The sequence below is a fragment of the Paroedura picta genome, chromosome 3 (assembly GCF_049243985.1).
Source record: "Paroedura picta isolate Pp20150507F chromosome 3, Ppicta_v3.0, whole genome shotgun sequence".
NCBI classification, from domain to species: domain Eukaryota; kingdom Metazoa; phylum Chordata; class Lepidosauria; order Squamata; family Gekkonidae; genus Paroedura; species Paroedura picta.
Window position 1 is genome coordinate 133935559 of NC_135371.1, and position 16292 is coordinate 133951850.

The 16292-nt window shown below is 48.6% G+C and overlaps 1 protein-coding gene across 1 annotated transcript; it reads right to left on the minus strand.

Annotated features, from left to right (window-relative positions):
- Positions 1-11322: 11322 nt before the first annotated feature.
- LOC143832886 (uncharacterized) lies at positions 11323-14964 on the minus strand. Its single transcript, XM_077327975.1, has 4 exons — positions 12987-14964; positions 12434-12517; positions 12171-12254; positions 11323-11891 (listed from the first exon to the last, which is right to left on the minus strand). The coding sequence occupies exons 1-4, from the start codon at positions 13606-13608 to the stop codon at positions 11392-11394; spliced, it is 1290 nt and encodes a 429-aa protein (XP_077184090.1). The 5' UTR covers positions 13609-14964; the 3' UTR covers positions 11323-11391.
- Between the last annotated feature and the right edge of the window lie 1328 nt (positions 14965-16292).

The window sequence follows — 16292 nt, forward strand, 5'->3', positions numbered from 1 at the left end:
GATAAACATTAGGTATGCTCCCAGCACTTGTCACCCCTTCCAACCTTGCCAGTGGGCATTCAGTCCTGCCTGGCTAAGAGATTGCTAGGTGGAACTTGATTGATACTGGAGTTTTCCACTCAAAGGTTCCCTCTGTTGCTGGAAAAAGGAAATAACACAGAACTGGAGAGAAGGGAGTTCAGTTCTCTCAGGCTCGAGGATGAACCATAAAGAGCTGCCTCAAACTGTAGAGCTTGCAATAGCTGTTTGGTTTGCTGGGTGACCATGAATAAGAGCCCTTTGTTTTCCCTTCAGGGTGCAAGACTTCCCAACAAACTTGCCAATTCAGGGACTTAGAGAGATGGAGTGGCATGGAAAGAAGTAGTCCCCATCCATCAGAGGGGGGAAACACCCACTGAATGCATTTTTGTACCTGCTTTTGGAAGAAACTCCGACAGTTTCTACAGAGGATGTATGTGTGCAGAGGCAATTGCAGTATGCATGTAAGGATATTCACTATGTTTCCTCTTGTGCCCTCCATTGCCTCCACCCAGGAGACTTTTTGGCAGCTTTAAAAAAAATACAGTTTTAGGTATATGACTCTAACAATATAGCAGTTACTGGTTGGCTTGTTTTTTAAAGCTGATAAAAAGGTCACAGGTGTGGGGGGGGAGTGAAGATGGCAGAGGTGGGGGATAATTTAAAAAGTGGCATCAGTATGGGTGGGGACATCCTTCCTATCTGTACAGTAACTGCTTTAAATCTCAGTCAGGACTAGCAGACGAACCATCAGTTGGAATTGCCTGACCGCCAGGTGATGGTGGAGTCTCTGTGCAGGAATTCTGTGAGAGAGGCAATGAACCTGTATCGTGGCAAGCCCCCTAGCAGGGGGAACCATTCGGTCCATAGGGTGTTTCAGCAATGCAGCGTGCACTGTCTGTTTGGAACCCTATAGGGTGAAAGGGTCCCCAGTGAGTTATGAACCTGCTGATGCCCCAAAGCACAACCTGCATCGCTTCCTGCAGCAAATGAGCACCGTGTACAGTGCTTCTTGAAGCAAAAAAGAAACAATGTTTGGAATGTTCAGTCTTGACACTTGAATGCAACTGAAATCATTGCTTAATCTTCCCTGCGTCAATCCAATTTAGTTATGTGCTGTAGACACTGGTACATTGAGGTTCCCCGTTGTGTAGATGGCAGAGAGATGTAACAACGTGTCATATTGTAGAGAGCCCAAATTTTGTGGCCTTGTGACATAACCTCAAGGTGCCTATGTCCACCACAGTCATTCATATTGGTTTATGCCATGGAGTCATCTGTGGGCAAAAAGGACCCGCTGCTTATGAATCATGCATACTAAAGACTCAAAGGCATGTTTAATAGCTCTGAATTTTGACAGTATCAAAACCATGCTTGATTTTACCATTTATTCTTTTATTACTTTGCTCTGTTTTCTGTCCATGTTATTGATTACTTTTAGATGCCTAGGTGCGAATTATAACAGTAGGGAGTTAGTAGGCTAGTGGGGAATTACTTGTCCTGTCCTGTTGCCTGGCACCATATCTCTGCTGTGGCCTTGAAGAGTGGTTGTGTCCTAGCTAACTAAAGGATGGCATCTTGAAATCTTCACGCCTAAATCGAGGGATCAGTTGGGACTTGGAGGTTAAGCTAGAACAACAGACACTGGAAGTTTAGTCTTAGCAAAGCTTCCAAGTAGCTAGCATTATTGTTCTTTTCAATAAAACAGATTTTCCTGCAAATGGAGTTTTCTTATTGAAGGCAATCACCTGAAACCTCACAGGCAGTCTCATTTATAGTCTAAATCAGGCATTCTTGATGGCTCTGGAAGGGTTTCCCATATGGTCATATTGATGGTCCCCCCCCCCCTGAAAATGGCCAATAATGGGCCTGGAGGGGGTGGGAAGGGCCCCCGAGTTAGTATGTACATACTATGCTTCACAACCATATTCTGCACAATTACACCACTTCTGGGGTTTCTTAAAGCCTGAAGAATTTTTCAGGGGGTTCTCAACAATAAAAAAGTTGAGAAAGGCTGGTCTAAATTCGTGTCCTGACCAGGAACGCTGTTTGACAATACTAGCACTGCAGCCATATAACGAGTCATTGGTAAGGATTTCAAAGTCATGGAGGACAATGTAGAGGTGTTCCCTTCTAGAAATTTGATGTGGTGTAATGGTAGAGTGTCATCTATGCTGGGAGACCCTGCTTAAAATCCCCACTCTGCCATGGACAGCATGTCTATAGTGTATTAAGATTGGATTCAAAATATGACAGGGAACCTGCCTGCCCATCCAGTCACTGAAATAGGGATACACCCAATAATTATGTAGCCTGATGTGAGCCACTACAATTGCAATATGAGTAATGAATAAACTGGTTGCAGATGCTAGCCCAAAAAACAACAAATTATATCCTTAATGTAAAGCATTATGTACAAATGCAGGGACACTGTACAGTTGGATGCGTGAAAACCAGTGCCTTTAGGAGTTATTAAGGCAAACCTTACATCTCCTGACAAATAATATTGATGACATTCTGAAATCCTGGACCTCTGTGTACTTAGTATGTCACCAGAGATACAGGATGGGAATTTTGCCTACACTTCTATCTATCTATCTATCTATCTATCTATCTATCTATCTATCTATCTATCTATCTATCTATCTGTCTGTCTGTCTGTCTGTCTGTCTGTCTGTCTGTCTGTCTGTCTGTCTGTCTGTCTGTCTGTCTGTCTGTCTGTCTGTCTGTCTGTCTGTCTGTCTGTCTATATACGCAAATACACAAGTATACAGTGACACTGTCTTTGATCCAAGGAAGTCAGCATGGATTTGTCTCCAACAGGTCCTGCCAGACCAACCTAGTTTCCTTTTTTGACCAAGTAACAGGTTTGCTGGATCGGGGAAATTTCGTTGATGTCATTTACTTGGATTTTAGTAAAGCTTTTGACAAGGTTCCCCATGATGTTCTGATGGATAAGTTGAAGGACTGCAATCTGGATTTTCAGATCGTTAGGTGGATAGGGAATTGGTTAGAGAACCACACTCAAAGAGTTGTTGTCAATGGTGTTTCATCAGACTGGAGAGAGGTGAGTAGCGGGGTACCTCAGGGTTCGGTGCTCGGCCCGGTACTTTTTAACATATTTATTAATGATCTAGATGAGGGGGTGGAGGGACTACTCATCAAGTTTGCAGATGACACCAAATTGGGAGGACTGGCAAATACTCCGGAAGATAGAGACAGAGTTCAACGAGATCTGAACACAATGGAAAAATGGGCAAATGAGAACAAGATGCAATTTAATAAAGATAAGTGTAAAGTTCTGCATCTGGGTCAGAAAAATGAAAAGCATGCCTACTGGATGGGGGATACGCTTCTAGGTAGCACTGTGTGTGAACGAGACCTTGGGGTACTTGTGGATTGTAAACTAAACATGAGCAGGCAGTGTGATGCAGCGGTAAAAAAGGCAAATGCCATTTTGGGCTGTATCAACAGAGGCATCACATCAAAATCACAAGATGTCATAGTCCCATTGTATACGGCACTGGTCAGACCACACCTGGAGTACTGTGTGCAGTTCTGGAGGCCTCACTTCAAGAAGGACATCGATAAAATTGAAAGGGTACAGAGGAGAGCGACGAAGATGATCTGGGGCCAAGGGACCAAGCCCTATGAAGATAGGTTGAGGGACTTGGGAATGTTCAGCCTGGAGAAAAGGAGGTTGAGAGGGGACATGATAGCCCTCTTTAAGTATTTGAAAGGTTGTCACTTGGAGGAGGGCAGGATGCTGTTTCTGCTGGCTGCAGAGGAGAGGACACGCAGTAATGGGTTTAAACTTCAAGTACAACGATATAGGCTAGATATCAGGAAAAAGTTTTTCACAGTCAGAGTAGTTCAGCAGTGGAATAGGCTGCCTAAGGAGGTGGTGAGCGCCCCCTCACTGGAAGTCTTCAAGCAAAGGTTGGATACACACTTTTCTTGGATGCTTTAGGATGCTTAGGGCTAATCCTGCGTTGAGCAGGGGGTTGGACTAGATGGCCTGTATGGCCCCTTCCAACTCTATGATTCTATGATTCTATGAGTGTGGTTGCCACTCCATCAATCAGGAACGCTTATAGGCCAAACAGTGGGTATAGCAAGTGCTCTGCACCACCACACTGGGGCTGGAATTTGGGGGACAGCCCATTAATGGCTGGTCTCCTTTCTCCAGAGCTAGACACAGAGGGTTGCAGTGCGGGAGAAGCAATTGGATAGTTACCAACTCCCTTGTTGGGTCCCACAGGGGTCAATATTCTCCCCCACATTGTTTAATATCTTCATGCACCCTCTGGGACATCTGGGCCAGGGTTTGGGACTGGGTTGTCATCCATATGCTGATGACACCCAGCTCTATCTCTTGATGGATGGCTGCCCCAATTCCCCTTGGAAATATTTTCCAGTTGTTTGGAAGCAGTGGTGATATGGCTCAGGCAAAACTGACTGAAACTCAGCCTCTCCAAGATGGAGGTCCTGTAGTTCAGTGTGAAAGGATCAGCATGTGAACTGCATTTGCCCAGCCTGGATGGAGTACAATTGCAGACTTTGTACTCAGCCAGGAATCTGGGCATGATTCTTGATGCCTTACTTACAATGGAGGCTCAGGTCACTAGAGTAGTGCAAGTGGTCACTGGAGTAGTGCAGTTGGTAATCCCTGACCTCATGGAGGTTCGCTTGGCCTCTACCAGGGCTAGGGCCTTTTAGGCCCTGACCCTAGTCTGGTGGAATGAGCTCCTGGAAGAGCTAAGGGCTTTGCCGGAGTTAATTCAGGGCAATTCTGCACACTGAAAAAATAGCATTACACCAGCAAAATGACGTAACACTAAAAAATAACACGCCTCCGGCCATTCCTCACCTTCTGGCTATCTTTATTTCCTCTGCCGCCTTCTTGTGCTTCTTAGCACTCCTCACACCTGCTTGAAATGGCAGAAGAGAGCAACATGCTTTACAGGCAACTCTCCTCCGTCTGTCAATCAAGCCAGGCAGCCAATCACCTTTCTCCATGTTTTAAAGGGCCCACAATGTCACTGATTTTTTTAAAAAAAATAAAACTTCCCTGTTGAGATATCTATGCATCTGACTATAGATGCATAGTATTTTTTAATGCCACCCCTTTTGGAATCATGAGGCTTGAATCTTTTAAAAATTAATTTGATTTTTTTTTGGGGGGGGAGGACTTTAGAGAGGCATGCTTTGTGTTTTAACTGGGGGGGGGTTTGCTTTGCTTGAACAATTTAATGCCTATCCTCCGAGTGGCACTCCAGGGCCAAGTGTTCAATAGGGAGGCACGCGACACTTGGCCCGTTCCCCAAACGCCGCACCACAGACTCCACTCCTCCCGAGCCGCCATCCTGCCCGGATGGCCACCAGGGAGGAAGCTCGTCCAACTTCCCTGGGCTCGGGGAAAAACACTTCCCCGCCGCACAGTGAATGCCCTTCTCTGACTACGGTCCTCGCTCCTACCTCGACGCCTCAAACCGAGCTCGCCGCCACTGCAGCCCACCCTCCAACATCGCCGCGCACCCCAAGAGCCCGCCGATGAGCCGTCCACCCCACTCCGAGATCGGGAGGCCAGTGACAAGCCTCCAAAATGGCGCTGCATACCAACAACCCCCCAATGAACCGCCGCCCGTCCTCAAACTTCGCCACCGACATCGCCGCGTGGCAGGGGAGCCCTCCCACAACCCGCCCACCCCGCTCCAACATCCCCGCCAACATGGGCAGGCCGGCGGCGAGCCGCGGAAGGAGCGCCTGAAGACGAACAACCCACCGACGAGCCGCCGCCCACCCTCCATCTTCCCTGGCGACATCAGGATGCCCCCGACGAGCCACCCCAGCAGCCCACGGCCTCCCTTCTTACCTCCTGTTGCTGCCCACCGCCACAACTACAATGACGCTGAGCCGCCGCCCGCCCTCCAAAATGGCTGCTCGCAACGGTAAGCTACCTGCCCTCACGCTGCCCTTGCGTCTTCCTCCCTCTGCCTCTGGGATCCCTCCCCAACTACGCGCCGCTGCTGATGCAGCACCTCTGCCACCCCTCTCCCTTTCTACCCACTCGGGGGGCCCGCCGCTGCCGCGCGGTACAATACCACTTCCACGGACCCCTGCCAGCGCCCCCCGACAACGTGGAGCACCTGCTAGCGCCCATTGTATTCTCACTACAATGGGCTTTATTCCTAGTACAAATATAACTGCCCAGAGCTGCAAAGAAATGGGTGGCGTAGAAATATAAATAAATAAATAAATAAAAAATAAATAAATAAATACAAAAATAAAGATTATTATTATCACTGTTTCCCAATCACAGGAACAATAGGATAAGTTTCCAGGGAATGTATAATAGACCCAAAATGTTGAGGCTGTGGATTCCCTGGGGTGGGCTAGGCACTGGGACTGAGCTCACTGAGGTTGCTGCTGGCCCATAAATCAGCCAACTGGGGTCTCTCTCCTTCACCAATGGGCTAGGTATGGCCATAGAAAGGGCAGATCCCTCTTCCAATTATGCACCATTTTATTCAGTAGCAATATTATTTGGACTTACATTTTTAAGGGGTCGACTTTTTCATCCATTTCTGCACTAAAATTTGCTTCTTCAGGCACAGTCCTGAATTGCCCCCACACTTGCTCCTTAGCAAAGGAATCCTCAGAAAACTGGATTTCAACCTTTCAAGTGGAGTCTAACAGGGTTTAATTCAGGGTTGCTCAATGCAGAAATGCATGAAATCCAATTTTCCCCTGCGTCCACCATTGTGAGTAATTTGTCACCATCTTCCCTCTGTCCCTCCTCCTTCCCTGCATTCCAAAAATACTGCCTTCTTTTAAAGGGTTGATCATTTTACAACACTCTTTCTAAGTTTTAAAAAAGCAGTCTTGCAGTCTTACACAGCAACATTATAATATTATAATGTTATAATTCAGGGTTTAAGAAAATAAGTGCATTCTGGACACTTTGAGGGGAAGGAGTGAAGTGATCAAGGGCACAGAATGCTGGGAGTAAGGGGAGCAACAAAAACAAATGTGCAAGCAGCCACCATTTTGCAAAACAACCCACATTTTTTGAAAAGGGGACGGGAGCAAAACATAACGGGAGGCTGCCCCTGCCGGTCTCAGTGCAGAAAGCATGTCACTAATTTCAGCCTGGGAAATAAGGGGAGGAAAGCCCAAATGCGGAAATGTTAGAATTGACTTGCAGGATCCAAAGGAAATCCAATCCGAGGCTAAAACAAGGTAGGTTTCTTAATGTGGAAATGTTCTGGGACTGATACTGAGCTCCCCGAAGTGTTGCTGGTCCATAAATCAGCCGTTTGGGCTATCTCTCCTTGAGATCATTTCTCAGATGGTTTCGACATGAACTGTTCTTCCTTCCCTTGATTTCTAGGGTGATTTGGCAGCAAGGCTGAAGTATTATCGAGGTTTTCTGTCAGAACAAACATGACAGACTCAGGGCCATTTCGCACAGAGCTCAAAGTTGCTATTTGGTTGCCGTTTGTGAAAGCGCTACTTCAAGTAGCGAAATGTAACTAGCCGTGCCCGTAACGCACAGCTGCGGTTTTTGCGGAATTTGGCACTTTCACTTCTCGCCACTTTCGTAACCCACAGGCTTCCGGTTCTCCGTCTTATCGCTACAAAGGAGGTCCCTTTTTAGCGCTTCTGGCCTCCCGTGCCCGTCAATCAAACTGCAGGCACACCTTTGACCTCGACCCTGAAGCCGAACTTGTCGGGGTTCCCTTTTTTTTTAAAAAACCCAGGAAACCCCGTAGCAACGCGTTATCGTCCAATCATTGGCGCCCTTGGAACGTGTTTTCTATTGTTTTCTAGGAACCAGATGCATTGACATGTTTGATTGGTTAATCCCCGCCCACAGTACACGCCCACAGGTTACCTGCTTATATGCACCTGGGCAGACACGCGGTCGGCCTCACTCTTTTGTTTGCGTAGCCTACTGCCCGCAGCACAGGTCAACGTTGCAATGGAGAGGCTTATTTTTCAATTGCTGGCTTACATGCTCGCGGTGGTCCAGCGCATGAATATCGCCTTGTCGCGTCGGACGTCTGCTATCGCGGAGTACCGAGAACGGGTGGCCGGAACGCTGACCAGCAGCAGAAGACGTTCTGTAAGGGTAACCATGGCGGCCAAGAAACGCTGGCAAGCTCTGGCAGAGGTCCGGTTCCCCAGACAGTTCTGGGTGGACGAACGATCCTCTGACTGGTGGGAGAATTTTGTGTGGACTCGCTGGGATGATGACCACTGGATTGCCAACTTCAGGATGTCGAGGGGGACATTTTTTGAACTCGTGGAGGCTCTACGTGGACGCATGGAGAGGCAAGTCACTGGCATGCGGCGCCCCGTTCCAGTTGAAAAAAGGGTGGCTGCCGCATTGTGGTACTTGGCCACCCCTCAGTACTTCCGGACAGTAGCCCAGCAATTCGGACTCGGAGTCACTACGGTTGGCGATATCCTTAAGGAGTTCTGCCTCGCCATGGAGGCGGAATTGTTCAGCAAAGTCGTGTGCCTCGGAGACCGGCTTGGAGCGGTGAGTGTCATTCTATCCCCTTTGCCCTTTAAATTTTTTTTCTTGTTTGACAGGTCAGCAACGAAGACGCGATACACCCCACGCTGACATGCCATGGCTTATATTCTTTTCTTTCCCTTATTCCAGAGTATGGACGGGTTTGCCAGGCTTGGATTCCCGCATTGTTTTGCGGCCGTCGATGGAAGCCACATCCCTATCCGTGCCCCCGGGGGAAGCATAAAAGAGTACGGGAACAGGAAGGACTTTTGCTCTGTTCTCCTGCAAGGAACAGTGGACTTCTCCGGCCGGTTTATCGATGCCGAGGTGGGGTGGAGTGGCAGGAGGCATGATGCCCTTGTTTTCAGGGAATCCAACCTCAGGAAAGCCATGGACGAAGGGGTCTTTGTTCCAGGAAACCCCACCGCCACCATTGAGGGCGTGCGTGTGCCGGCGTTGGTCCTCGGGGACGGAGCCTACCCATTACGACGCTGGCTCATGACTCCCTACAAGCGGCCAAGGACGGACGTGCAGAGCCACTACAACCTCAGTCACTCCCGGGCAAGGAATGTAGTGGAGCGTGCCTTTGGACGTTTGAAGTCACGGTTCCGTTGTTTAATGTCACGACTCCATGTACATATTGACAATGTGACTCCGCTGATAATCGCATGTGTGATTTTGCACAACATATGCGAGGACAAGGGACATAACATCCCCTTCCCTGAGGACGAACCTGAACCTGTAGTCCTTCAGGATACACAGGACATCCCTGAAGCAAGGAGAAAAAGGATATATGCTGAGGGGTGCAAGGTTCGGGACGCCATAGCCACCCACATCTACAGAAACAGGAGGCGTGTTTAATTGTTTTTCCTACTCTGTTGTTGAATAAAGTTTTGTGTTCTTTGTTTAACCTTGTCTTGTGCGGTTTGTGTACTTTGCCAGCAAAAAAACGGGGATTCTCTGGTCCAAAAGCACTTTGACAGCCCTAAATGCTAACTCCCCACTGAAATTGACAAACACAATACGGAAGCGCTGAATGGGGAAAGTTCGGGGAGGCGGGTAGCCAGGAAGTATTGGCGACCCCTGTCAAACCGGAGGATCAATCCACTCATGTTCCAAGGAATAATTTTATTGGTGGGCAGCTTTGATACATTTAAAAAACGGGGTGGTCGATCGGAGCAACGCACGTTCGTTCCCTAACCGTCATTCCGAAGATGCCGAAGCCACGGAAGGGCTCCTTCTGGCAGCGCGCCGAGGCTGAGGCACTTCTGGAGCTTGTGCTACAATCAAAAAGTGTTGGCCGCCTAATGGCCAGCACCCATTGCCACACCAAGGGTGCCTACCTGGTGTTGGCTTCAAAGCTGAGGGAGAGGGGCTACGTCCGGACCTGGGAGCAGGTCCGGACAAAATTCAAGCGCCTTAAGCTGGACTTCCTAAACAGTCTGGAACAGTGGGGGGGGATCCCGCAGCCAAGTGGGAGGACGGTCTTCCACGACCAGATGGTTAAAATATGGGAGAAGGCTGGGAAGCCCCCCCTGGACATGAGGAGGCATATGGGTGAGTGCTGCCCTCGTTGTGTTTTGCCCTTAAACATGCATGGAATGACTAGCTGCCTCTTTCCCCTACTGTCCCCAATGAAATTCGAGAAAGTATTTAGATGCTGTCAACCCCCTCAGACTTAGCCAGCCAGTACTGTAGAACCACTTTGGTTATGCGCTTAGACTCTAACTGTGGTGTGTCCACCAGCTGTGTTTCATCTCTGTTTTGTGTGCTTTTAATTATGATTTGTCTTTTTCTTTGCCCAGCCACACAATCACCATCCAAGCTGGCAACAGCACCTGAGCGTGAGGAGGGGGAGGAAGAGGGACCTTCCACCTCGGGACAGGCTGCAGGTGAGAGTTTTATGTCTGTGAGGGAGACCCATGTGTGTGTACCCACACGGAGCCATATGGGAGCCTGATGTGATGCTTCCTTTTGGACTGTGATCAAATTCTTTGTTTGATTTCTATAGCTGAAACTGTGGAGGCAAGGCTGCGTGCCATGGAGGCCAGAGTTACTTCCCTGGAGGCTCAAGTGGCAGAGCTGAAAGGGGAGATTGAGCAGCACAGGCAACAGAGGGAGGCGGAAGAACGTAGGTTATGTTCCCCACTGCCCAACTCATCTCACACTGTGGCTAAGGCCACTTAAAAGTGTATGCATGTAAACTAAAGAAATTTGAAAATATGTGTGGTACTAATGTGTACTTTTTCTCCCTCCCCACAGTTAAGAAGAAGGAGGACGAAGAGCTCTTCCGGCGCAAAGTTAGGGGGACCGTGGGACGGCTGTGCAGGAGAGTTAGGGCGATGGAAGGGGCTGGGGAGGGGAGCGGTGGGAACTGAGTTTTGTTTCCTGTTTGTGTTTTGGGGTAGGGGTTGGGGGGGGGGCTCCAAGTTTCATTCCCTAATGTTTTTCCCCTGTTAAATGTATACCTTTGTTAAAAAAAATAGGTTTTCCAGGGGGGTGGGGGGTGGTGGTGCTGGTGGGGCTCCAAGTTTCATTCCCTAATGTTTTTCCCCTGTTAAAATGTTGTTTAAAATAAAATGTTATTGCAAATTTTATAACAAGACTCCAGTGTGACTTCTTAAACTCGCACATATTTAACCCCACACCACACTCCTAAAACTCCTTGAACTAACACCCCTCCAACCTCCAACCCACACAGCAGTACCACAATATACACAATCACTAGAGAGGCCGCTTTCAGCCTTGCAGATTCTACAGTAGGGTACACAGAGACAGAGTCAAAAATATAAACTTTATTCAACAAACAACAAAACACAGATAACATGAAATAGAAAAAGTGGGCAAAACTAGGAGGGGGAGTACTTGTCTGCTGGTTTAATTTTTCTCTTTCCGAGAATAGTCCTCCTTCTTGTTTGGGTGGAGGCATTCTGAGAGGGAGTTGGTGGGGTGGGTGCTGGAAGTGGTGGTGTTGGTGTGGGTGGTGGTGGGGGGGCGATTTGTGGAGGGTAGGCCCTTTCCATGACCGCTACAGCCCTCTCCATGAGTCTCCTTATCAGTCGCACCTCCTCCACGCCTTCGCGTAGGATTTGGTTTGTCTCTCTAAGGACTGCCCTCAATTTTCTCCCCTCCTGGGCAATGAGTGTGAGCATGGCTTGGTCAGCGGCCGCGGCACGCCGTGACTCCTCATAGCAGTGCTCAAGGAGCCTCTCTCCCACGCTTGTCAAGACGGAGACGCGCCTCAGCCTGCCGCGTTCCCTCGTAAGCCTCTCCTCTGCTGGGAGCGCACCTCTAGGTGGTGGGCTGCCTGGAGGCAGGGGTGGTTCCTCCTCCTCATCTGAAAGAACCTCTGTTGGCAAAAAATGAGAAACAAAACTGTTAGTAACATCAAAAAAGTCAAAACACACCATGGTGGACATGGTGTCCTTTTTTGTCCCCGTGTTTTCCTGCCAAGAATTTAAACAATCCCCGGTGAGCACATGGCTATTGTTTGTTTGCCCATGTTGTGCTTTTACTTTTGCCTACTTTCACAGCAGGACTCTCAACAATTAAAAGGGAGCACATGGTTAGTGCCTAGCGACATTGTCCTGCAGCTATGGCTCGAAAGGAACAGGTCATGCACGCTCACCATCTTGAATCTGTATCCGCCTGCGCCGGGCAGGAGGTCCAAGCACCCCAGGCTGTTCCTCCTCCTGTGTTCCGGGTATGAAATCTGCAAAAAAAGGAAAAAAAACAGATCTAGGACCAAAGGGTGGCAAAGCCAGCTTCAAAGCCTACACCAGCAACGCAGAGGGACTCTCTTCTTTCTCTTAGCAGTGCTGCTGCCCTGCACAAACAGAAAAGCACAAAGCAGTTAAAACAGCCCCCCCCCCTATTTTTACTAATACTTACCAATGTTAGTTGATGCCCCCGAATCACTATCCACGTCAGGTGCTGCTGGAGACTCTAGGGGCCCCGTCCCTGGCAACTGTGTCTCTGTGGACAAGAGCAGAAAATAGTGAAAAATGAGCAAGCATACACCATGAACCACAAAGCAAGCTCCCAAAGTAGTGAGCCAAAGTACTGCAGAAGGCCTATGGGCGAGGCATGCAGCAAATATTTTGGGGCTGTGGGTTAAACATGACCGTTTAAAATACTAACCACATCAAGCACTCCACAGCCAACCATCTTATTAAATCTTTTAAAAATTAAAATTAAATTATAACATTAAAACCGTTTCAAATAGTAACCACAGCAAGCACTCCACAGCCTACCTTCTTTTAAAATCTTTTAAAAATTAAATTATAAAATTATAAAATTAAAACCGTTTCAAATAGTAACCACAGCAAGCACTCCACAGCCTACCATCTTATGCGTTGCAACGAACACACGAGAAAACGATGCCCAAACGTCAGAACACACATTTGCTCAAAAGGAAATATAAAATAAAAAGAAAATCACTTACCGGAGGCAAGGGGCGTTTGCTCAGGAGCCTCCTCTTGCTCCCCAGGAGCGATGGCGATCAGGTCCAGCGTTACCGATTCCGCGGCTCGTTGCTGGACGGGGGGTGGAGGGCGAAAGCTGGACGAGGTTCCCTCGCCGGGATCCTCCTCAGCGGGTGGTTCCTCGACCGGGGCAGCCGGCTTCCGAACCACCTTAAGGCTCCGGCCGACGCGCTTCGGCCTGCCGGATCCTTCCCCGTCCCCGTACAGCTGGCGCTGCTCCTCGAAGTAGGGGCAGGTAACCTTTTCGTTGCCGGAACCCTTATTATGGTTCACGGCACGCATGTACTCTGCCCTCATTGTCTTGGTCTTCGACCGGCATTCAAGGCCGGTCCTGTTGTGGCCCAGGGCGCGCATCTTAATAGCCACTTGTTCAAAAACCTCCCTATTCCTGTGGGAGGACTGGAACGCGTCCTGGATTTTCTCCTCCGAGAAAATCCCGATCAGGTCCCTGATCTCCGCGTCCCTCCAAGTAGGGCCACGGCCGGTTGCAGGGACGGACGAGGCTTGAGAAGACGATTCCATGTTGCTTTCGCTAGTAGCTGAGCAAAATGGTGGTGGGAGGTGCAGGGTGCAACGGATCATATACCTTCCCGCACACAAAGACAAAGGGACTAGCCGGCTCCTGATTGGTGGAGGGCAGCAGGGGACACGCACATTGGCCACATCAGGTCACATGTCACGTTCAAAACTCCTCGCGCGGGAACAGGATCTGCTCCTAATGGCCAGATTGGCGCCCTTGTTGTTTGACTTAACGCATGCGCGTATTCGTTTACACGCGAGAAGAGCAGTTTGAACATGCAGCGGGAGCCATTTTAGGAAAATGTCCGCCATTACACAAACGCATGCCGGTGTTCAACCGAGAGCAAGTGCGGCAGTACTCGGCAGTTCCCCAATAATATTCACCAGCCACAGCATAAATCAACCAAACATGACATGTTACTGGCGTACGTTCGTTGGCACGCTCAGAGGAATGTTTTTTAAAATGAACGGGGGACGGCGACTCCGCTTGCCGGAGGTCTAGCCGCCAATGGAAGGGGTTGTCCGCACCCAAGCACAAGCACGCACCGGGAACCACACAAAGACCCACTACACATAAGCCGCCCCTCATGATATCACCACGAATCATGTCTATTGAACCCCTGTAAGCTAAGCAGGAGACTGCGAGCGGCGACCGTTCGTTGGCACGCTCAGAGGAAAATTTTTTAAAATGAACGGGGGACGGCAACTCCGCTTGCCGGAGGTCTAGCCGCCAATGGAAGGGGTTGTCCGCACCCAAGCACAAGCACGCACCGGGAACCACACAAAGACCCACTACACATAAGCCGCCCCTCATGATATCACCACGAATCATGTCTATTGAACCCCTCTAAGCTAAGCAGGAGACTGCGAGCGGCGAACGTTCGTTGGCACGCTCAGAGGAAAATTTTTTAAAATGCTCCCTGTACGTTGACTCCGCTAGGACTGGCCGATGGTAGACGGGGTTTTAAGCTTTGGGCAAATTTTGGGAACGTGACGGTGTGTGCCACTGTGCTTGTGAAAAACTCTTGTGGTGTCCGGGCAGAATTTCCGAAAGTGATCGTGCTTGAAAGCCAGTCGCTGTCCCGTTGCCTCGTAGATCCCCGCTCGCTCGGAGAAAAAAAAAATGGCGAACAGTTCGCCGGAAGTTTGGAGGACAGGCTCGGGAGGAGGGACTTTGAAGAACCCGCAACAATGGTAACGCACAGGTCTTTAGCGCTAGTGTTGCAGATTGGTTGCAGGAGTGTATCGCTATCCGGAGGGTGAATCCAGTTTTCTGGATTCCCCTAGAAGCGCTACAACGAAGCGCTTTTGGCGGTTCGGTTTCAGGATTGTTGCAGATTGTTTACGACGTCGTGCGTTATGGCAAATTAGTAGCGTTTTCAATCAGCTACCATTGTGCTATTTTTAAGCCGTGGGAAATGCCCCTCAGAGCTCTCTATTTGGAGGCATTTAGATGGGGATGGGGGACCACTGGAAGAAGGCTCCAAAAGCCCGGGACACCTGCAGCCCCATTCTTTTAGAGATCCAGTGTAGATCAAATTGAAACCACCAATGCTCAAGTTTGCTGTGAACTCCCCACCACACACCCCACAACATACAGTGGGCCAAAGCGGGCAGGTCCTTGGTGTTTTGCAAATTTTGCCAGAATTGATTTGCAGCTATATGGATCTCTTGAGGAGTAACTTCTGCCCACTTAACCGTAGTATTTTTAATCTGGCCATTGATAGGAAGGCTCTTTGAAAACAAAGAACACAAAGTATATACAGATCAGCTAAATCAAGGCTGGTACATACTGGAAAATATAGGTCTGGTACTGTACATGTCTGAATTATTGAGCAGAAATGGAATGGTTCAGCTAGAATAACAACTTTCTAATAAGAAACAACTGCTACTCCCTGGTAATGTTCTGCTGCTTAGCCTTGCAATTACACAGGGCTTCGTCCTTCATGTTCCAGCCTAGTACAGAGCGTATATATGACCTATCCATTTCACTTTGATGGAGGCCAGACTCCATTTTGTTTTAACTTACTTTCCCCTATAGTTGGAAGTATGGTCATATATTAGATGCAGATAATCCATGACCCTGTTTATCTCTATACTGAAATGAGAGGAGCTCTGGCTCTTTCTTCTTCCTTCTCATTGCTAACTTGCTCCTCTCGTCAACCTTTGCCTAACTACAGAAGCTGTTGTAACATGTTCATAGGTAACTTTCTCTTGGCAGCAGTCTTTTGACATCCCCTAGAGAAGGGAAAGGAAACTAGAGTCACCAGCTCCAAACCCTGAGAAGTCTACTCTACTTTAAGAGATATGGACAAAAAAACAAACAAGAATGCTAAGTGTGGTGATCACTTATCACATGAGCGTGATGAGAAAAAATGCACCTGCAGGAACAGGATAATTTCTGGATAGAGAAAAAGACAGTAGGAGGTGAACATCAGGAGTGTGCCCTTTTAATCATGGTGACAGAACTGGGTACTTGCTGGGCCCCCTGACTGGCAAAGGGTCTACTGTGGAGGGGCAGAGAATGATATAAGTCACTTTGGGTCTCCACTAGGGAAAACATGGCTTATAAATGAAATAAATAATGTTAAGAGCTTCCTCCCTTTCTAACTTTGCAAGAAGCTCAGAAGCTGCAATGAGAGAATTCTCCAGTTTTTATTTCCATGAGAAGTCACACTCATTGAGACCCAGCGTGGTGTAGTGCTTAAAGAGCGGAGGCATCTAATCTGGAGAGCCAGGTTTAATTT